Below are 23,131 nucleotides of genomic sequence, written 5' to 3' on the forward strand. Positions count from 1 at the left end.
TGGGATACTTAAGTACTGCACGTGGTATTATTTAAGTAAGTTACAACATTCCATCCTGCCAAAGTACCAAATGAGCACAAAAAAGGTAAAGGACCCCTGGACAGTTAAGTCCAGTCAAAAGCGACTATGGGGTTGCAGTGCTCATCTCCACTTTCAGGATGAGGGATCTGGTGTTTGTCCATAGATAGCTTTCCGGGTCATTTGGCCAGCATGACTAAACTGATTCTGGCGCAAGAGAGCACCGTCACAGAAACCAGAGCACATGGAAACACTGTTTACCTTCCTGCTGCAGCAGTACCTATTTAACTACTTGCACTGGCGTGCTTTTGAACTGCTAGGTTGGCAGGAGCTGGGACAAAGCAATGGGAGCTCATCCCATCATGGGGATTTGAACCGCTGAGGTTCTGATCAGCAAGCCCGAGAGTCTCAGTGGTTTAGACCACAGCACCACCTGCGTCCCCCCAAATACAAAAATGAGCACAATAGCATTGGTACTCATTCCTCTTGTACTAGTGTAACACTGCATTTTACAGCTCATGAAGCTATGCACACATTTAAGTGAGAATCACCAGAGAACTTTTGTTATTGGGTGGCATATAAAGGCTGTACAGAAAATAAAACAAATAATGCTGTGCAGTGAGGCTGCTACTATGTTGCCCAGTCACCATCCTGTCCACTATTCCAGTATCAGACCATTTCTGATGCCAACAGCGCTATCTACAAAAAACAGTATACACCCACCATACCCAATCAAGAGCCGTAGGCCCTCTTTCAACAGCAGCTCTCATGAAAATGACACATGATGAAGTGATGGACAACAAATACTAAAACCAAGGGAAATTTCATGATTTGAATTGAAACTGCAATTTTTGCCTTTCATCTTTTGCCTTTCCACAGAGCCATCCAATACTCAGAGTTTCTCTAGCCCACCTTCTCACAGTTGGAAAGCAGAGCAGGAAGATTACCAGACACTTGTCAATTAGTATGCACAACACTGTGACATACAGAGAGATAATATATGTCCAAAGCAGAGAAAAATCTTGCTAAAATGGCTAGGACAACAGGAGAGGGAACCTGGATCATGAGTTAGAAGCAGCTATCTACTTAGGCTGGCAGAAGCACCAATATGTCACAGAATAGGAAGTCTTTCCCAACCTAGAACCCAATGACAAGAAACCCCAGGGATTGGCCTAGAGAACACACAACCAATGGTCTGCTACCAATCTCTGGCTGCTTATGGGTTCTACGATGCTGGGCAATATAGCCCAAGAGTATGGGCTGTGCATGATTTCAAGATATAGTGGCCAGGAAAGGGTGTGCCCATTGGAGGAAGCTAGGAACCTTTCCCAACAAAACCATTGGGTTATACAGCTCATATCAAATACTGAACAGTATGATCCAATCAAAATGGATAGAGATTGTTCTGATAAGCAATATTTATTCAAAACTGGGAGGTGAGAATTACTACAAAGCATAACATGAAAACACTGAAGTATTTAACAGTTAGTTATTTCACCAAAGGCATGAACACTAGATAGGAAAGGTCATCAACCAGCTCACTTACTGTAAGCTTAAATGTCACAGAACACACTTATGAAACATCCAGGAATTCATATATTCACTGACAAACAAATGCTAATTTTCTATTTTATAAAGTCATCTAATACAAAATATTTGGGCAGAACAGAAAACTTCCATTTGATGTGCCAGATCATATACAAGCAGCAAGTTAGCATAATATTGCAACCACTGACTACAGGAGAAAATGTGAAGTGGAGTAAAATATGGCTCCTGTCAATCTGTTTTATGGGTGGGTGCAGCCATTTTATATGAACAAGCTGCAATAGCATTCTTTTATAACACTCTTTGCTAAGTCTTGGCGATCTTTACAGATAGTCCTACACTATGCATCACTTTCCCATGAACCAACTGTATGTTGATAAATTGAAAAGGCTACTTGATACCAGTTGTGCTTGAAGATGAATTTAGTAACTAGGCCTTACCTTTAATGGTAGCTGCAGTTCCACGCCGAGATAAGCCAGATCCAATCTAAAACGAAGCAACAAAGTTTATTTACCTGCCTAAACAATTACGACTGGGAAAGACAAGTTAAATACCCAATTTCTCCCATGTATGCAGCAGGAGTATGGCACTTGCAAGAAGAATAAAGAATAATAAAACCTGAAGAGCTGCATCCACTAGTGCTCCTTGTGCAGATCGCAGCCTCTTCGATCCAGCAGAGGCTTGTGCCGGTGGAATGAGGAGAGAGATGACTTTCACCAAGTCCCTCTGCAGTTTTCTGTCCCACCTCCCATGCTGTTCTAAAGGGTTCCCCAAACTTCTGCAGCAGATCTGGGGAATTGGCAAAAGTCACCTCCCTCCTTTTCTACTGATGGAAAGCCTTCACTAGATCCAAGTGGCTTGTCACTAGCTGCAACTCATTGTTGCTTGTTTTCTCTTTCTGAAAAAGCCACTATGTTGCTACTGTGTTGCTCCTTTTCTAGAAACTGATTCTTCAAGACTTCAGAGAATACTTTTTTGTAAAGAGAAAAAAGCAAAGTAATTAATTTGGCATGATAGCAAGGTAACCCCGGCAATTAATGCCACAAAATGACTGCAATACATGAGGACACTTTAGTTTGCTGTTTTAGTGATAGGAGTTAAAACTAGATTCCTTTCCAGAAACACACCTTCCCTGCCACTCACAAAAGCATTTGCGCCTCAGACAATAGCAATAATTAGGTGTGAAAGAACAAACAGGTTTAATCTCTTTCCATTCTCACAAATTCATCTTCACAAAGTTTTGTCAACATCTGAAGAATAGGAGTGTATTATGTGTTTCAAGGAGCCACAGCAGCTCAGGATTAAAAACAAAACATATAAAGGGCAGCAGCCAAAAAACAAACTAACAAAAAACAACCCCAACAACGTTACTTCACTGCAGGAACAGCTTCAACATGCAACTTAGAAACATTTGAAATTACGCAATTTTTGATCCACACAATTTTGAAATAGGTAAGAATCTTCTAAAACCTGCAAAGCTGAAACCAACAAACTAATAAAGTATGTTTAAAAGACTAGCAAAATAAGATTCTCAGCTGTCCTCAGACAGAACTAAAAATAAAGGTAACATCATGTATTGGAGCATATTTCTGCTGAACTTAACTGGAACAACAACAATATCCATTATAATGGTATATAAAAAGAAAGCAGTTGTTGCATGATTAATTCTTACCTGGTTATTTAGGTCTAGGCCAGCAAAGGAATTTCGTGAACTACAGCCTACAGGAGGAGTGGCTTCTCGTACAAACTCTGACATCTCGATCCCTCCACCAGGATCACTAAGTATGAAATGTTTAAGAAATCTTAAATATTACACTGTTCTGGTTGTTCATGACAAATAAGTCAGAAGGCACATCTGGGGCAAGTCTCTAGACAGCTGATAATGAGTTCATCTACTAAGCATATAGAACAGGGTTGTGAAACCTTTGATATTCCAGATGCTGTAAGACAACAACTCCAATTATCACTCCTATCACTGAATATGATGGCTGAGGCTAATAGAGTTGGCAGCCCAACAACACCTTGAGGACTACAGATACAGAAACACCACTACTACAATCAAAGTTTGCAGCAAAGTTTCAAATATGGCTGCAGAGATTTTGTTCAATTCCTTCCAACCGAAATAAACTTAGACAACAGTGCTTGTCTATATTTAGGATCTAAATCAGAATAACAGATTAGACCTTTCTTACAGAATGGATGGACTTGATGAACTACGTTCAAGGGGACTAAACTTGCAGAAAATTGCAGTCAAACATAACTATGCCTGAGTGCTAGTTTGTGCATGAAGGGGTTAAGACTACAGAACTGGATTGCTAGACTCAGTTAGGTCACACCCCTCACCAGAACTACATGCTTTAAGCTGCTTAAGTCTTAGGTCATGACAAAGGAGGGGGGTAGTATCCATCACATGGACTTAAGTTTCCTTACCTAGGTCCATTACTGTCCTTTCTTCTGGCAGAAGAGTTCCCTTGTTCTGTTTTTGCACCTCTATCCATACGCTCACTGGCATTCTTCTCCACAATCTCACCTTCATCAAGTGCCCTGTGCAGACGGTAGTTTACCATCTTCAGAACAATGAATAGAGCGGCTATCACAGGGCAGTAGATTGCTACTATCACCATGGAAGAAGGAAGGGCCTTTCAAGGGAGACAAAAATAAATGAAGTCATTAAGGATACAAGCAGAAAAGTCACCTATCACAAGGATCTTGAAGTTTGTGTATGGCAATCTGCATATACCTTCTATAAATATCATTTTTATACTGCATTCTATGCAATGTTGTTCAAAACAGGTCTTATTGTTATACATATTAGGGTCATGGGGAAGAATCCTGAATCATATTCACATATTTAACCACACACACGTTCATTAACGTTAGGAAGTAACGCTGAATTGAGTAAATGTATTCAACTGAAAAAACAGCCCTCTTTGGGTGGTAGGCTAAAAGTTAAGTAAACATGTGAGGGGGTTAGTGGGAATGAACATGCTAGTTCCACCTCCTATATCACTGTTCTTGACACTGTTTGTGAAGAGTGATTTTCTGAAGCAGGATGTCCTCCCTGTGTATTTGAAAATAGATACCATATTTTTTGCTCTATAAAACTCACTTTTTCCTTCCTAAAAAGTAAGGGGAAATGTGTGTGCGTCTTATGGGGCGAATGCAGGCTGCGCAGCTATCCCAGGAGCCAGAACAGCAAGAGGGATCGCTGCTTTCTCTGCTCAGCGATCCCTCTTGTTGTTCTGGCTTCTGAGATTCAGAATATTTTTTTATCTTGTTTTCCTCCTCCAAAAACTAGGTGTGTCTTATGGTCTGGTGCGTTTTATAGAGCGAAAAATACGGTACCTCTTATTCAAAGTGGCTGAAGAGCACATCTTTATTTGCAACAACACAGGGACAAAAGCGATGAGATCTCTTGCAATTTTCAATAAGAGGATTAATATTTCTTAGGTTTAGCTCTAGGCTACAATATTTTTCTATATCAAATCTTGCATTTATTATTATCACCATCATCAGTTTATTAATCATCTTCTGTACAATCATCCAACGTGATGTACAAGAAAAAATAGCCAAAAAAAGTTTAAAAACCATTTAAATAAACCCAAGTCCCCATATATATTCAAAACAAAACAAAAACAAAACAAGTAGGTATTCATAGCCTATACCCATTTATACAGCCGTGAAAGCCTGTCAAAATGAAAATGTTGTCAACTGTTTCCAGAAAGAGCTGATAGTCGGCACCTGTTACTTCTCAACAGGAACTCTGTTCCAAAGTACATGGGCAGCCACACTAAAAGTCCTGCTGTGAGTTATTGTTGGTCAGGCTTCTGAGATCTTTGAAACTTGCAGGAGAAACATAGCCACAATAATCTACTGGACATATAAGGGATAAGGTGGTCTTATCCAAGAGACTTTTTTTAAAAGCACCCATTTCTAGGTCATGACTACAATACACACGAAAAATAACGTAAGTAACAGTGCCAGAAATAGTCTCACCTGAACTTAAATAGCTCCCTTTGGTCAAGGCAAATAGGGAAACACGAAACAAGACTTTTGCTGCACAGTTCCATAATCAACCCCCAGGCTCATTCCTCCTTCTCCCACCCTCATATTGCTTTCATTACTCTCAATAAAGAATTTAGATTTCGCTATATAAAGAATCCCTAGCCTCTGTTTAGGTTTACAAATAGTTTTTTCCACTTCTGAGGCAGAAAGGATTAGTCACAGACACACCAATCCATTTTAGCTATAATGCATCCTTTGTTAAATATTACCCTGAGAGAAAGGGAAGGAAGTTATGGTACTAAGGTTGCATGTAATGGAACCACTGACATACTTTTGCTTCCACCTGTACGACCTGGAGCAGAAATTCTGCAGGCCTCTCATAAATTGCTTTACATGTTTTTCCCCCCTTTTAAAACAACAAACCCCTTGGTAATGATCATTGGATCAGGTGACTAGTAGACGGCAAAGCAAAATAATAAAATAACCCTTGGATCACCTAAGTACAGTGACCTCGGAAAGTAATGATTAATTTTAGACAAATAATAAGAAAAGCAAAAAGAACCAAGCACATTAACACAGGCAACTCAAAGTCAGCTACCCTTACCCGCAAGGCAGCAGAGGTTTATTATATATTGCAAAATGAAATTTTAAAAATTGTACTAAAAAATAATAATCCACTGAAGATTTTGCACAAGATTATACAGGGAGGGTATGATTCTTAATCAAAATTCCCTTAATTATCATTCTATCAAATGTGCATTTTCATTATCATTATCATCCCAGCTGATAATATCCTCTTCCAACTCCTTTTTTTCTAATGAACAAATGATTATGCACAGATCAGAAATTGTAGACCCTGAGCAAGCCATCTCTTTTCAGCAGCTTAATGCATACGAAAGCTGTCAGAAGGCTACACTAATTAAAACTTTTTCCCCTGACAAGATGTAAATGACTTTTATTCATTCAACTATAGTTGTAAGCAGGTACCAAGGCAACCACCTAGCAATTATAAGAACACTATACAGTTTCTAACAATGCATTTTCCCAATTTAAACAGTATTAGACAGTACGTGCACATATATATATGTGTCAGATCACCAGTATTTCTTCAAGATATTACAAGGCAACACCAGGGAAAAATGCACCAAGGAAAACTAGCAACACTCCTGTCACTTTATTTACCTGGCACTTTCTTATGCCCCAATATATATTCAGTACCTGCCAGATTCACTCCAGCAACGTCCCCTAGCTATTACTGCACAGATCCAGCCTCTTTTATCAAGCTCTTGGTGTAGAGCCAGTGTGGTGTAGTGGTTAAGAGCGGTAGTCACGTAATCTGGGGAACCAGGTTCGCTTCCCCGCTCCTCCACATGCAGCTGCTAGGTGACCTTGGGCCAGTCACACTTCTCTGAAGTCTCTCAGCCCCACTCACCTCACAGAGTGTTTGTTGTGGGGGAGGAAGGGAAAGGAGAATGTTAGCCGCTTTGAGACTCCTTAAAGGGAGTGAAAGGCGGGATATCAAATCCAAACTCTTCTTCTTCTTCTACATTCCTCACAGTTCTATGAGTCTAGATACCCAATTAATTTTCCGTTTTCTTCAACTATCCAGCTTGCTCCATACATCAGATCTATTCTACTCTAAAGGTCATCCGTTTCAACCATCCATTCATGATTCAAAAGCCCTCAGACTCCAATATGACTCCAAGTTCATAGCTACATAAAGAAAAAATGTGCTAGTGTCAAGGATTCCATGGCCCCAACTGGGAACCCCAGCACCTGGGACTTCACATACTAAGCCTCTTGTGACAGCATGCTCAGGTGCTAGAAACTCCTTCCAACACAGCAAAGAGCAGGATGCAACACTGGCCACAGATCCATTGACCAAGCTTGATTTTAGATAAGGATGCTGCACGGCCCAGCCCTGGCCCAGCCCCATACTATCTTGGAAGGACAGAGAATGTGGGAAGTATATTTTAGGAAGCCTTATAAAAGGGAAATGACTTGGCATAGAGACCATTTGGCAAGAAAATATGCATTAGAGGAAAGTGGGCTTCTGAATTAATACTGTTAAAAATAGAATTTGCACTCTCCATTTATACAGTGTTGAATATAATGAAAAGGTTATTTGCAGGAGTGTTTGATGAATGGTTCACAATGGATATTTTATATAATGCATTTAACTGATAGTCTCAACCACAGTTTTACTCAGTACAATTACTTTTTATTCTTTTATCTTTCCCTTCAAAATATTTGACTCCCTTAGATATAAACAACTGATTGTCTAGATGTAGCCTTAACTTACTGTTTTGCTACAACCAGGCCTTTGGCTGATTAAATATTGTATGACCTCTTAAATGTGTTTGGGGGAGCGGATCATTAGTTTGTTTTTGTTTTTTATTATGTATTTTGAGTTCTCATTTTGAATTTTTTTGTTATGAACCACCCTATGATCTTCTGAAGATGGGCAGTACTGTATAAAAATTTAATAACAACATATTGGCGCCCCATTACTGGAGCAGTACTTTTCCCCATCTCAACATACTCATACTCTAAATTCATCTGCTAGGGCTCTTCTCCATTTACCTCTTCCACCAGAAAAATAACAATCATTTTCAAGGCTTTCTTGGCAGGGCATCCCAGTAATGGAATGCCCTATTCAAACAGGTCTACTTGGTTCCGACAGTGCTATCATCAATTAACCATTTTTCCAAAAAAAGAAGCTTTTACTTCAACTCTAGAGATTAGCATATCAGCCAAATATTTTATCTGTTACTTGCTTTTGCATTTATTGTATTGGTTTTATACTGTATACCTCCCTGAAATTTAAAATAGACATGTTTTAAATAAAGTTTGCTGTTTAAATGAAGGTAGCTAAGTGTTATTAAACTTCAAAATTCACATTATTCTGAAAAAGTACTTCTCTAGCCCAATTAACAAATGTGTACAAATCAGAAATCTTGAAATCATCAGCAGGTTAAAGGTTTTTTTTGTCTTGTTACACACACAACTAAGAATATAGCAATAAATAAAAGTGTAAGAAAACATAACCAATTAAACATTCCAGTGGCAAAGAGAGTTTAATAATAAGTGGGTGGAAAAGAAGAGAAGATCAAGCTATCATAATTGAACATGTTTAAGAAATTTTAATATAATGATTGCCTCATTTTATCTTTGTACTTTGTAGGTTTCTGAAGATGCAGCAACTGGACAAGCTTCCAGCCACATTAAACATTGGAACAATTCATTTCGCTCAACAAAGCAGCCCAATTAGGCTTTAGTGCAGACCTATTCTAGGCTACACATCTGGACCACTATGATCTACTGCAGTGTTATAGCCATATATAAGGTATCATTACAAAACTTTTCAGATTCTGTACAGTCACAAAGGGACATAGAATTCTACAGACCTAGCAGTCATTTCTGTGTTTAAAATGAGCCATAGTCTTGATTTTTAAAGGATCAGTAAAAACTATTGAATGTCTGTATATAAAAAGTTCAAGCACATACTGGTGCATCAAATAAATCTTTTCATCAATAACAAACCCCTTAAAGAGTTCTGAGCCACTACTAAACATTGCTGTTTCTCCACCAAGGTCATATTTGCACCTTTATAATTACATGTACCTCTGCTACACAGTAAGCAGCTTCCCCCTTTTCCTGCTCTGAGTTAGGGAAGGGTGATGATGGGCTTATTTTTCAACAGCAGCACTTCAAGTTGTACTGCCCAGCAACAGCCAAGATCATAGGCCAAGCTCTCTTTTCTACAGGGGGGAACTTCCTCAACCAATGCTCAGTGACAGTGGTCCAAATCAGAACAGGAAAGGAGGGAGGAACCTGACAGGCACAATTGGTGGCTTGGTTAGCAAAGCCAGTCAAAAATTGCAGATCACTGCCTTGCATATTTATTCAGTATAGGTGTACAGTGGTACCTCCGGTTGCAGACGGGATCCGTTCTGGAGGTCCGATCGGATCCCAAGGTTTCTGCAACCCGAGGACTGCTGCGCATGCGGCAGTAGACCGCTTCTGTGCATGCATGCACGGCAAAACCCGGTAATATGCTTTCAGGTTTGCCACTTTCGCATCCCGAAGTTTAAGTAACCAGAGGGTTACTTAACCGGAGGTACTACTGTATATGAGAATAAAAAGGTAAAGGGACCCCTGACCATTAGATCCAATCATGGCCGACTCTGGGGTTGCGGCACTCATCTCGCTTTATTGGTCGAGGGAGCCGGCGTACAGCTTCTGGGTCATGTGGTCAGCATGACTAAGCCACTTCTGGCGAACCAGAGCAGCACACAGAAACACCGTTTACCTTCCCGCCAGAGCGGTACCTATTTATCTACTTGCACTTTGACGTGCTTTCGAACTGCTAGGTTGGCAGGAGCAGGGACCGAGCAACGGGAGCTCACCCCATCATGGGGATTCGAACCACCAACCTTCTGATCGGCAAGTCCTAGGCTCTGTGGTTTAACCCACAGCGCCACCCGCATCCCATATATATGAGAATAGAAGCACACAAATTACTGTTAGGTACCTTCAAATTTACAGGCTAGAAAGCCTAGAAATGAGTCAGACAATTCAGGAGATTCATGCAAGGTATGAAGAGAATAATAATAATAATAATAATAATAATAATAATAAATTATTTATTTATATCCTGCCCATCTGGCTGGGTTTCCCCAGCCACTCTGGACGGCTCCCAACCAAATATTAAAAACACAATACAGCATTAAACATTAAAAACTTCACTAAACAGGGCTGCCTTCAGATGTCTTTATAATAAATAATATTTTAATTGAATAATAAAAATGTTAGTGCTCTGCAGAAACTGGAGAGAATAAGTTTCCGTGATTATATTTTAAACAATACTATGTTGCAAATAAAAAGATGTCCATGTTGCAAGGGGGGGGGAAACATTACTGAAATTTGTTCAACATAACTACTGTTCACTGTTTTATCTTTTGTAAACCACTTTGAAGTTTTTAAAAATCAAGTGGTGTAGAAATATGTAACATATCTACAGGTGTAGAGAACGTGGAGTTGCCCAGAGATTGACATTGCTCATAGAATCTAGAATCTTACTAGTTGGAAGGGACCCCGAGGGTCATCTAGTTCAGCCCCCTGCATTGCAGGAAACTCAGCTAAAGCATTCTTGACAGATGGCCATCCAATCGCTACTTAAAAACCTCCAAGGAAGGAGAGTCCACTATCTCCTGAGGGAGACTGTTCCGCAATTAAATGATCCATCATTAGATGAGCAGTGAGGTAGCCAAGTTTGCTGATGATACCAAATTGTTCAGGGTTGACCGGTGTTAGAAACTGAGATAAGAAAGCTAGGAGATAAATGGTAAACCTAGGTTACGGGCACCACAATGGAGTGTCTAGGGCCGGCGCACTTTTTTATAACAAGAATACAAAGCTGAAAAATAATAAACTGCGGCTAAAATCTTATGTTCATTTTTCACGTGGTCTAGTCCTCATCTGAAGACTGCAAAAAAGGCCATACTTCTCCTGCCCGCCCTCCTAATATTCTTATGAGGGTTTCTTCTCCAGTCTTGAGAGTGTGGCTGGAAGTGGGGAGGCAGAAAAAAGGTCCTCCTTTCCTTCTAGCAAAGGCAGTTTTAATCTCAAATCTTGGGCGCAATACTGCGCCCAAAGCTCAGAAACTGCTCGCATTAAAGAAATTCCCTGTTGCAAACCACGCCTATAACAATGGGAGTTTTGAACGCTGGGGTTGACCCAGTGTGTGACAGCTGCGAAAGAAGAAAATCCCTTATTGGAGATCATTACACAAAGGACTGAATATAAAACTGCCAATATTATAATAACATTATACGAATCTATGGTGTGGCCACACTGGGAATACTGTTTAGAGCAGGGGTCAGCAAATTTTTTCCGCAGGGGGCCGGTCCACTGTCCCTCAGACCTTGTGGAGGGCTGGGCTATATATATTTTTTATTTTTTTAAAAAACAACGAATTCCAATGCACACTGCGAGGGGGGCAAGTAGTCCTCCTCCCCACCCCACCCGCCTTCTCAGTTTGCCCCCTGCCTCATTTGCCGAAGGGCTGGCTGCGGTGGCACAAAACGGGCTTCCTCCCCGCCTAGAGAAAGAAGGTGCTGCGCTTACCTTCCCAGGGGCTGCGCACCACCACCGCTGCTACTGCTGCTGCTTTTCGTGAAGCGGATAGGCAGAGCGAGCTCGTCCGCTCCACCTTCTGGCCCATAGGAGCACCAGGGCAGCGGTGATGGTGACGGGAGGAAGAGGCTGAGCGGCGGAGGCTCTGCCAATCAAACACCGCACCTGGTTTACCTCAGCGAGGCACGGGGATGACTCTGCTGAAGTAAACCAGGCACGGTGTTTGATTGGCAGAGACACCGCCGCTCGGCTTCTTCCTCCCATCGCCATCACCAGGAGTCTCAGCTTCACGGTGAGTTCCAGCTTCATGGTGCGAGCCAGATTTAGGACCCAGGTGGGCCTGATCCGGCCCGGGAACCGTAGTTTGATGACCCCTGGTTTAGAGTTCCAGTTGCATCACTCCAAAAAGGATACTGTTGACACACCAGTAAGTGAAGCTTAAAGGCACTTCCATATAAGCTACTCATAAGCCTTGAACATGCCATGCGAATCAGTTCTTTGGTAAACAAGATTGCTCTGGCAAATCTATTATTAATAGATTAATGTTCTGTATTGAGATTTCACCAACAGCCATCAATCTCTCATTCACAAAGAGTACCTTGACTTAAACCTTCATTTTAAAATGTGTAACTAATAATTCAACCTCTTTACCACGCCAGTAATTTAATGCTCTGAGTCTTAGACTCCCCTGCATATTAACCCTTTCCCTGACTTAGGAGGACTGCCCCCTTATAACTTATTGAAACATCTTCACCTTGCCAGACTGGATCAAGCTTGAGCGCTCCCCGCCCTAAAGCACCATGGTGATGAAAACAACACTGCAATACCCAATTGCCTCAACACCCCCAGAGATATATCTACTTAAATGCAGCAACTCCTTTAATTATGCAAATCAACACGGTAAAGGTTCCTCAGAGTGCTCATAAACAAAACTGAAGTTGTCAAACCGAAGTTGCCATGGATTTTTTTTAAAGCCCATGTATGTCGTTGCCAGGATGCTTAGGAATCCAAAATATTTATTCAGCCCAGAGTCTAAGAATTGAATGTTTGATCTCTGTTTTTTAAATTATTTTTGGAGCACTGTATATCAGAGACCCCTCGAGTTTACCTTCGAGAAAAAGTGTTTGTCATAGACCTGACAAGAGGGGTTTTGACCCAGTTTAATACTCATCAGACCTGATTAAAGATGGGTTTTATACAGATAAACAGTGGCCCATGACAGTATCAAATTCAACATATATGTGAAAAGAAAATTGTCTGGACATTCGACATAGTAACATAGTTACATAGTTTCTTCTTTGAAGAAAAAGAAATCTTTTAAAGATGAGGGAGTTAGTTGAAAGGGGAGAGAAAGGAAAAGTTGCTGGTTATGGCTACTCAAGTAAGATCTTTGGAACAAGAGTGAACAGTTCACTAAAGACATCAGCTAAATATGCTGAGGAGGTGAAAAGGCAAACGTCGTACAGTACTAGGAACACAACTGGAAATAAAGCTGCCACTATCGTAACACAGTGACATAAATGCATGGCAGCATCACACTGGGAATAATGTGCACAATTCAGGTTGTCAATCTATGGGACACTACAGATGAAATATTTATGGGTATTTAGTTTTAAGAAATATGAGCTAGGGAAAATGTGTTACAGGTTTATAAAATTATGTGCTGGTGTGGAAAGATTTAAAAGACTCTCCCTCTGTCACAATATTTGTTATTAGTTATTCCTTAGCCAAGTTTAATTCCAAATTATCAATAAAACTCAAGAAAGCACAAGAAAGAAAAAACATTATATGAAGAACACAAACAGCAATCCAACATCAGAAGCAACAATAAAATCAGTTTCCAAAGGGATCACTGTATTAGTATTTTGCTGGAAACATGGCACCTTAAAGATTTTCCAATTACCAATTTATTATATATAAAATAAAATCAGTATCGATGCTCAGATAAAAAGCTTTATTCAAATAATTTCAAAGCAAACAAAGCAAGTGCCCTGCAAGCATCTCTGGGAAGTTATTCCATAGCCAGACCAGGCCTTCTCCTTGGTCACCACCCATCAAACCTCCAAAGAGGGGAAGGGAACCTTTAAAGCAGTCCCTGATGAACTGCAGGTTTCACATGAGAAAAGATGGTTCTTTAAATGCCTGGGTACCAAGCTGCATATAGGGCTTTCCAGGAAACAATGGCAAACTATTACTACTACAATCACCTCTTAAACACATTTAATGTGATTTCAACCTTACATGGTTGAAGGCCAGTTGTTTGGAATCACACATATTAAATGCATGGAATGCAGAGAGTTTCAAAGCTCTTTTTGCTCTAAGTTTTGCCTTGCTTACTGCACTCTGGGATGCTCTTGTGAGATGTCTCCTTTGCTTGGGGGCGGGGGGGGGGCAAGGCCCAATCACCGCACTGGCTCCAGAAAGGTGACGATGTTCACACAGGGATGGTTCAAGTATAAGCGTTTTTGCATATACAAACCATCCCCAGATCATAACCCTATGCAAGATACATTCGTACTGTACTTTTACTGTTATTTGTACCACACCTTTCTATCAGAAACACCTAGCAATTTGAATTATACACAAAAAACAAACATAAAGCTCCCCCCCTTTTTTTTTACTAGTTCTGGACTGAATATCCCTTTCAAAACTGGAAGGAACAATTGGCAATTTAGGGTGAATTTTTAATCTTATGAGGCTACCCTGAAATCAGCCTTCCGCAACCTGGTGTCCTCCAGACTACAACTCCCATCAGCCCTGATCACTGACCATGCTGGCTGGGGTCCAAAACACCTGGTTGGGGAAGTCTGCCTTAAATACACCAAGAGATCTCTCTTCTCACTTTAATAAAAGCCTTGCTGTTGCTTCAAGCAGTGGTGCAGCTGCTCTAGCCACGTTCCTGGAACAGAATGCCCTTGGGAATGACCCCACGTCATAACGTAGCATCATTCCCAGGGACATTCTTGAGGAGAAAAGATGGCTGTCCCCAAAAGACTCCTATTTTCGGTTTGCCACTTCAGCCATTTAAACCTGCAAATTAAGTTCTGCATTAATAGAGGTCCTTTACTTTCCCTACACATTTTTATTCTTTCCCAGTTTTACACCACAATTTCCTCTCATGCCCTGCCAACTCCCTTCCTCTGTCTGCATCCAAATTTAAAGTACTGTAAACTGAATTCTGTGTGTGTGTGTGTGTGTGTGTGTGTGTGTGTTTACATCATCATGTCTGTGTAGCCTGGGAACAAGTCAACAGCTGATGTGAAATGGACAATGGGGGAGGGAAAACACAACCAGCATTTCTAAACATAACACATTTGTGTGTGCTAAATATCAGAGTTATTTGTTAGGCTTTTTATAAGACAGTTTGGAGAAGCTTTAACATGCCCATTAAGGGTCTGAGCATTTCTTTGGGTGGCAGAACTCAAAGCAAACCTTATGTTAGCACAGTAGAGATATATCCCTACACCGACAATGTACCTCCAGGCTTTCATGATGCAATTTCCTTTTACCACTCTGTTGACAAGAGTTCTGCTTGTCTGCCACTTCCAAATATAGTCCTTTCAAAAACTTTTTTAGACTTACAGAAATGTACAGAACTAATGCAGCATTTTGTGCACTTATGTAAAGGCACATAAAAAGCCCTAAGCAAACACCAAACCAACAAAACAAAACTGGCTCAGTATATATACACACACACACGCATATTTTGCTTCATATGGAAGGCCAACAGTAGCAAATGAGCAGGTGGGGGGGGGGGGGACAAGGGAGGACACAAGCTGAGAATTGCTCAGCCCGCACATGGCAACGAAGACAGCCAAGTTAGAGATTAATTAAGAATTTCTGTACCAATACATCTCCATGTGTGACATTATGACTCTACAGGAACGTTTGTCATTCTTTGAAGCAAAGTAACCTGTACAATGCAGCTATACAACTGCTGACAGCAGTACACTGGTTCCCACATATTTGCATAATAGGAACTGCTACTAGGACACAGGTAAGATTCTATTCATCACTGACACACAGTCAATTCATAATGCAGACAAAGCTCTTCAATCAAGTATAAAAATCTATAGTCACATTTGTACAGTTTTTCAGGCTTTTCATGTTATTAACAGAATCTACACCCAATTATGGAAGTCTGTTTTTCCTCATGCTATTGTGATTACTGTGAGCCACTTTGAGCACAAAATTTGTTGTTGGAAAAGTGGAATGCAAATATTAAATCAAATCAAAGTGAGCTAAACTTCAGATGAGCGTACTGAATTCTCTAAATTGTTCCTGCTACTGTTCCTTCTAGTTAAAGGGTTGCCCCCTACAACTCCCTTTTTGAAAGAAAAAATACGTAAGCTTAGGACTCAAATTGAAACACCAACAATGGTGAAACACTTCCTGGCACACATCTGGATATTTCTTATGCAACAGCCAACATAGCCACACCCATGTACAGCAGTTAGCCCCATTCATTCTGCCCCTCAATAAGCAACACAGTAGGGCTTTACGGCAAAAGACAGGCATGGCTAAAACTGCCGATTATAGTGGGAAGGGTCTATTACAAATAAGGCAGAGCTTGGGCTGTAAGAAACCCACACCAACCCTTGCTATTGGTCTATGACACTGTGCCAACTGGGGCAGGGGGATTTACCCTGAAATGTGCTTGAAAAATGAGAAACTGTAATTTTGAAGCTAACCAATCCTGTACACAGTCACAAACCACATCCTAAACGACTCCAGTTACCTCAAAAATGTGCTGTAAATATTTCTGTATTGTGCAACTGCTTCAAGGGCACAGCTCCAGAATGCCTACAGTAAACAGCACTTCAAAAAGTAAGGAATGAGATGACCACAGTGGTTCTATCTATTTAAAATATGTCTAGACTACACACATGGCAAAATATGAAAAAGTTAAAACAGACAATAATGATTCAAACCATTTAACTTACAACTAATTTGATCTATATCTATATATTACCTGTTACCATCCAAGGCTATGCAACAATTATTTCCCCCCAAAGAATCTAATAGATTGTCATTTTCCTGCTTTTTCCTCATTTGCACAAGAGACTAACAATAATTATTCTTATGCATCTGAAGAAAGAGGATTCTAAAACAGTCATTGCTCCAGCAACAGCTCTGAAATGTCAACTCAATTCCATCACCTTGTATATTTTTCTCCTGGCAAAGCAGGCCTTTACAAACTATATCCTACCCATGCAGACTCCAGTTCCGGGCAGTGTACTGAAGCTCAGGGGTAGAACACATGCTTTGCTGGGAGAGACCCCTATATGAAGCCCTGGAGAGCCACTGAGCTAGACAGACCAATGATCTAATGGCGTAAGGCAGCTTCCTACAGTCACAGTAGCTTGGGTTAGCATTCTCCAATGATGTACAATAGGTTTTAAGAGAAGAGTAGACAACATCTTTTGCATTTCCTACTGAGGCACCAAGAACAATTTGCATTTACAAAGTGGGCAAGGAGCCAGCAACAGCTGATACGTGTCTTCTTGCTATATAAAAGGCTAAAAAAGAAATCGAAACACTGTCACTGCAAAATGCTCGTGCTCATGATATCATCCCTTAAACCATGACCACACTGAAACTGATGATTTAGAAACACAGCACATTTGGAGGAGTTCTTCCTTTCCCCCTTAATTAGGCCTTTCAAAATGCCACTCTAGAGGTTCATGCTTCTCTCCACTAGAACTAGAAAGAACACATTTTAAAGAAGCATTAAGTCTGGGAAGTGCTAAGAAGAGTGTGGAGGCTGCACAAAAGTTCCTTAAGGATCACCCAACACCAGTAAACCCTCACAACCACACAGTGAGCCTGTGTCTTGAGTGGTTAAGTACAAAGGTTGACAAAACAGTTGTGCAATTGCTTCAGCATGTTTGTATCACTCATCTAGCCTTCCGACATCGACTATGCTACTACAAAGTTTTTAGATGTAGACATACAACAGGCACAAGTTAACTGCAACTGGGCACATACTGAGGCAAATACATGTATCAAATTATGTACCAATCAACCCAAAACATATTCCAAATATGCCAGTTTGATTTCTAATGGTCTGTAGTATTACCAGAGAAACAAAAGAGTACTGGATCCCAGTTACACTTGGCTATCCTTCAGAAAGACAACTTGCCTGATAAGGCAACTTTCAGAAATGGCTTTTGCTAGAAAATGTTTAGTCATAAGCAAACTATGATTGCTCATCTATTACACATTACAGCTTCGGATAGAAAGCCATGAGCTGTCACTGTCTCCCATTTCCTTGCCAATAATATATTGCTTTCAATCATGTGATAAAGCCTCCCCCACACACGTGATAACAAGAAATAAGCCAAGAAGACTGAAGTTCAGAAATGTAACCATAGCCATGGCGTCTTTCCCAATACTTTTTTAATTGCAAGGAGTTTACTCTCCTGTCAAACTGCAGTAATTGCTAATGAAACAAGTAGACACTTGCACTGAGCTCTCCTATAGTTGCAAGCTCATGCAGGGTTCTCCCTGGAGTCTCATTTGATGAACCACACATACATCTTTTACAAGTCAGCTTTTGCCTTGTATGTTTACTTGAATTTACCAGGAATGAAATGTGATCAGTGTCTGGTTGCCACAGCAACACCACACTGACAAAAAAATTATTCTCATGCATAGTAGGAAAAATAAAGTCATCGATGGAAGTGGGGGTGAAATAATATCACTATATGAATGCCCTAGCTAGAGGTGCCCATTTCCCCATTCTACTCCACAACACTCTCAGTTAATTATTTTGGATCCTGAAAGCTATATTACCAAAAGTGGCACCAGAATGTTAGTGTCATTATGTCAGCAGGCAAGCATTTAGAAAAAAAGATTCTCAGAAACATCCTGCATACTAGCAACATACATCATGGAGCAGGTGCCTTAAGGTAGAATAAAGGGACAAAGGAGCTGGGCCAGGACTGGGCAGCAGAGTCTCAAACTCTGCACTTGTCAAATTTATTGCACATCCATGGATTTGACAGACATTGTACAGATAGCCTACAAGCTAATATGACTGGACCCAAGTTAATAGTAATTTAATATGTATATAATATCAAATGGCAAGAGAATTTGATTCACTGCTATCCCACATAATTCATCCCACGTATTAACTCACAGTATACATGGGGAAGGGAAACTGTGGCCCTCCAGATATTGCTCAAGTATGATTCCCATCATCCCTGACCAGTGGCTAAGAGTTGCTATCCAAAAACATCTGAAAAGTTATGGCTCCAAATTTAAACCATACTAGCAGAAAGTGCCGTAGCTTTTCAGAATTGTGTGCAATCTTTGTCCTATCCCAATAGTTAAGTGCTGACCCTCCACATTAGAAGAAAGACAAGTGTTCCTATACTTGTTATTACCAGGACAACATTCCACCAAAGGCATACATAAATGCATTCTATACTTCAGCCTTTTAACTCACATTTATACAAGTTAAACTTAGCAACAGACATCAGCACAACCAAAGATAAAAAGAGTAGCCAGGGCCTGAACCTTCGGGTATTTATCAGAACTCCAGCTGTGGTATTCTCTGTGCAAGAGAGAACATCTTCTACCCGACCTCACAGATATATTTTGCAACATTAGCAGTAACATTTCCCTTCCAGCTGTTTCTGTACTTTTAGGGACCACAACGATAACAATCACAGCAAAGATGTGCAATGGTGTGATTTATGCACAGGCCTTTCTCTGCTGCTGCGTGCAGGGCAGTGTACACATGTTGAGAAGCTGCAGCCAGTAGAGGATTCAGAGGGCACAAGACACACAGCAAGAGGATCCCACGTGTAAAACTGCCACCCACTACTATTTACACAAGAGACGGAGCATCACCTCCACACTTACACAAAGCACTTTTTGTGCATAAATTCTGTTCGGCATAAAGCGGCCCCAAACCAGCGGATCAACCCTTACAGTATATTAAAACCAAAACCAAAAAAAAGGGAGAAACCACCAAAGAGCCATTACACCCGACGGGCCAGATGTCACATTTCCATTACTCATTTTCTGTTTACGTTTTTAAGTGGCAGGAGAAGCAGCCTCCCCGTTCGGCCGATTTCACATTTCCAGGCGCGCCAGATGCAAGCGCTCCATCTGAACGGACTGGCAGCGGTACCTGTGGAACAGAACCACCCTCCGCCTCGCAGAAAAAGCCTCGGAAATAAAGGGGAAACGCGGGGTGAAGGGGAGAGAGCGGCTGAGGGGGTCGGGCGGCAGCTGGCCAGCGCAGTCCGGCTGGGAAGGGAGACCCCCCCGAAGGGAAGAGGCAGGGACCGAGGAGAGTTAGGCCGGGCCCCTCACTCACCATGTACAGCGTGAAGGGGAAGCCGAGCAGGAAGAGCCACAGGTAGAGGTGCAGCGCGTTGACCCCGGCGCCCTGGTGCGGGTCCTGGTACCAGCCGCCGCTCAGAGCCGCCCACACCCCCTGGCGCAGAATCTGCAGCACCTGGGAGCCCATGGCGCCCTGGCCCGGGTCCCGCCAGGCCCGAGCCCCCGCTCGCTCTATCCGCCCTGCGAGCCCGGCCACAACTGCCCGCCGCTTCCACAGCCCGAGCCTCGCGACAGCCACAGGAGCCGCCACCCCCTCCTCCGCCTTCTCCTCCTCCCCCCACCCCCCGCCAACGCCGCCGCCATCTTACGTCCGGGCCCCGGGGTCGCGCGCGCGCGCACCCGCCGCTCGGCTGCCCATGGACCGGCGGCCCTTGCGGCGCTCGCGGCCAGGCCGCAGACACCCCCTTCTACCACCCTGCGCGCGTTTAGCTGGCTCTGCCTCTCCCTCCGCGCGGAGACGAGGAGCCGCCGAGGCGAAGAGCGGCGCCCCGGCGGCTCAGCGCGTTCTCTTGCTCGCCCCCAAGCGAAGCAGGCGAGCGGCTGGAGGGACCCCGCCACAAGCCAGGGCTCTGCTCGGCAACGGCGTGTTTCTCGGGCTGCATTGGGAATGCAGCAAAGCACCCAGAAGCGCAGGCATTACAGACGTCGCTCCTTTCGGCCTTGGGTTGGCAGCTCGGAGCCCGCGTCGTATTTTCCCCGCGTTTCAGTTGTTGTTGTTGTTGGCCCCGATGCATAGCACTGGGGAAGCTTTCAGCCGTGAGACGACAGAAGTTCCTGCCAGAAAAAGGCCGCCAAGCGAATACCTCCCAGAGGAATGTCTTTTTTTTTAATTTTTAAAATAAAACAATGGTTTGAGTTTCGGCCATTTTTTGGTTTTTAATTATTTTAATTATTTTGCCGCTTTGCCCCAAAGTTGGGGCCGAAATACGGAAGACACACACACGGCTGCGATCCTAACCACATCTATTCCGCAACAAGTCCTGTTGAATCCAATGAGACTGACTCAGGAGTAAGAGGTGTTAGGATTGCAGCTTAGTTTCTCGGAGACACAGCCACCCACCTCGCATGGGCCGCTGAAACTGGTCTTTTGATCCGTGCAACCGCAGAGTTTTAGCTGCCAACGCTGAACAAACATTGAGGGTTGTAGTGTGATGGGCAAAACTGCATTCATAGCTGTCAACTTTTCCCTTTTCTTGCGAGGAATCCTATTCGGAATAAGTGAATTTCCCTTTAAAAGGGGGGGGGGGGGAGTTGACAGCTATGACTGCATTTTCATAGTCACTCCTTGGTTGAAGCAGATCCAGAAGCTGGGAGATGTGGGGCTGCAATCCCAACAGAGGCGGTTGGGATTGCAGCCCCAGATCTCCCCGGAGGCTACATCCCCTGTTGATTTTACACCTGTGCAGAAAGTGACCCTTGCAGAGGCACCCCACTTCCCCAGGCCCCCGAAGGGGGATGTTTCCGAAGCCTGCAGAATTTTTTTTGAAGACTAACGTGGGTTTCCATTCGGAACTGGATTCATCAGACTAGAAGGAATGAACGAACTCGGTTATATTTTCGGAGAGCGGCTGCAGACCCCCGAGGCCTCCCTCCCTCATCTCGCGAGGTTGCGTGCTCCTGTGAGAACACAGGGAAGCGTCTCTGTTGCCATGGCGACAGGGCAGCCCTCCGTACACTTGCTCCTGGTTGTCCCGCTGAAAAGTCCGGTCCCGGAGCTGCTGCTCTTCCCGGCAGTGATTGATGAGCGCCCGCCCCGCTTTTCGAAACTTCCTTCTGTGGCTTCGGAGCGATGAGCCACCCCGGACGAGGTTCTGTCTTCCAGCCTCGGGCATCTGCTTGCCACATTCCTACGTATCTCAATTACTTTTTTCCTCTTTTTTCATTTTGCAGGGATGGGGCACCTGTGGCCCTGTAGCTGTGCGTGGACTCCAAATCCCATCTGCCCCAGCCAGTCTGGATGATGAGAGTTGTAGTCCATTTTGTGACAAGGGGTGCTTACTCTTTCATCAAAGATCACCATGCTGGGAGGATGTAGGGACAATATCCTACAAATGGCAGCTTGATGCAAACAGGATTTATGATTATTTATTAACTTTCTATACTGCCCTTCGTCCAAGGATCACAGGGCGGTTTGCATTATAAAAAGACATAGTAACAAACAGAATGATAACACTCCCTGCCCCAACACATTTTAAAAGGCTATAGATTGCCTAATTAGCCAAAGGCCTGGGAGGAGAGGAGTGTTTTTGCCTGGTGCAAATGATAACTGGACAGTTTCCTGTTATAGAATTAATTGTGAGTGTTGGGACAGTGTACCCATGGGCAAAAGCTCAGGTAAGGGAATACCCTCCATAGACCAGCTCAAGTGCGTTATTCCTATAAGGAAGCATGTTTGCAACAAAGATCAGTGGTTTCTGTGAGTTGCTCTGGCACCTTTGCTAACAGCCTGACTCCATCTTTAGTCCCTTCTGCTCCTTACTTCTTGGAGGAAGAGCTTTGAACCTAGACTGTATCACCAAGTTCAGGAGCCCTAAATCATTTCTTGGCATTTCTTTTAAGCATATGTCACTTTGGTAAGCTTTGTGGGTGGGTGAGCAATGAGGTGGATAATTGTCGCAGGCATCTCACCTGTAAGGAGTCCCAGCAACCTTAACAGCTGATGCACTTCAGCTGGGGGATAATGTAATTGATGCAAGTGCTGTTGTTAGTATACCGTTGGTAATAATACTGTTAATAAGACTTAGCACATATACAGTGTGTGTGTGTTCCGAGTACTCCACATAAATTATATTGTACTTACTACAATAGCCTAGTAAGGTAGGTCAGTATTATTATCTTCATATTGCAGATGACAAGCTGAGGAGCAGAGAAAGTGGTTTGCCTAAGGGCAGCTGCTGAGTTTTCATGCAAGAGGGGATACTCAGACTACTAAATTCCTTGTTCATTGCTCAGCCTCTTAGTCACTACACTCACTGTTTGTTACATGAGTTATAATTTCCCTAGGAAATATATAGGAGAGGCAGGGACACCCCCCCCCCTCAAATGCAGGAAGTACTTATGGGCACTGGTA

At 42.6% G+C, this 23,131-nt stretch overlaps 2 protein-coding genes across 2 annotated transcripts in view; one reads left to right on the forward strand and one right to left on the reverse strand.

Moving 5' to 3' along the window:
* The window catches only part of PCNX1 (pecanex 1), a 77,936-nt gene extending 57,631 nt beyond the window's left edge, over window positions 1-20,305 (reverse strand). Inside the window, exons 1-4 of the mRNA XM_080981374.1 lie at window positions 20,036-20,305; window positions 3,994-4,202; window positions 3,236-3,341; window positions 2,004-2,049 (exon numbers count right to left, since the gene is read on the reverse strand). Coding sequence (XP_080837500.1) covers window positions 2,004-2,049; window positions 3,236-3,341; window positions 3,994-4,202; window positions 20,036-20,188 — 514 coding nt within the window. The 5' untranslated portion in view covers window positions 20,189-20,305. The remainder of the gene's footprint in view (window positions 1-2,003; window positions 2,050-3,235; window positions 3,342-3,993; window positions 4,203-20,035) is intronic.
* LOC308463436 (uncharacterized protein) overlaps window positions 1-23,131 on the forward strand; it is a gene marked incomplete at its 5' end in the record, with an annotated part of 341,915 nt that overhangs the window by 137,735 nt on the left and 181,049 nt on the right. The gene's annotated exons all lie outside the window — the stretch shown is intronic.

The sequence above is a fragment of the Podarcis pityusensis genome (assembly GCF_964106645.2).
Source record: "Podarcis pityusensis genome assembly, chromosome: 1".
Lineage (NCBI taxonomy): Eukaryota > Metazoa > Chordata > Lepidosauria > Squamata > Lacertidae > Podarcis > Podarcis pityusensis.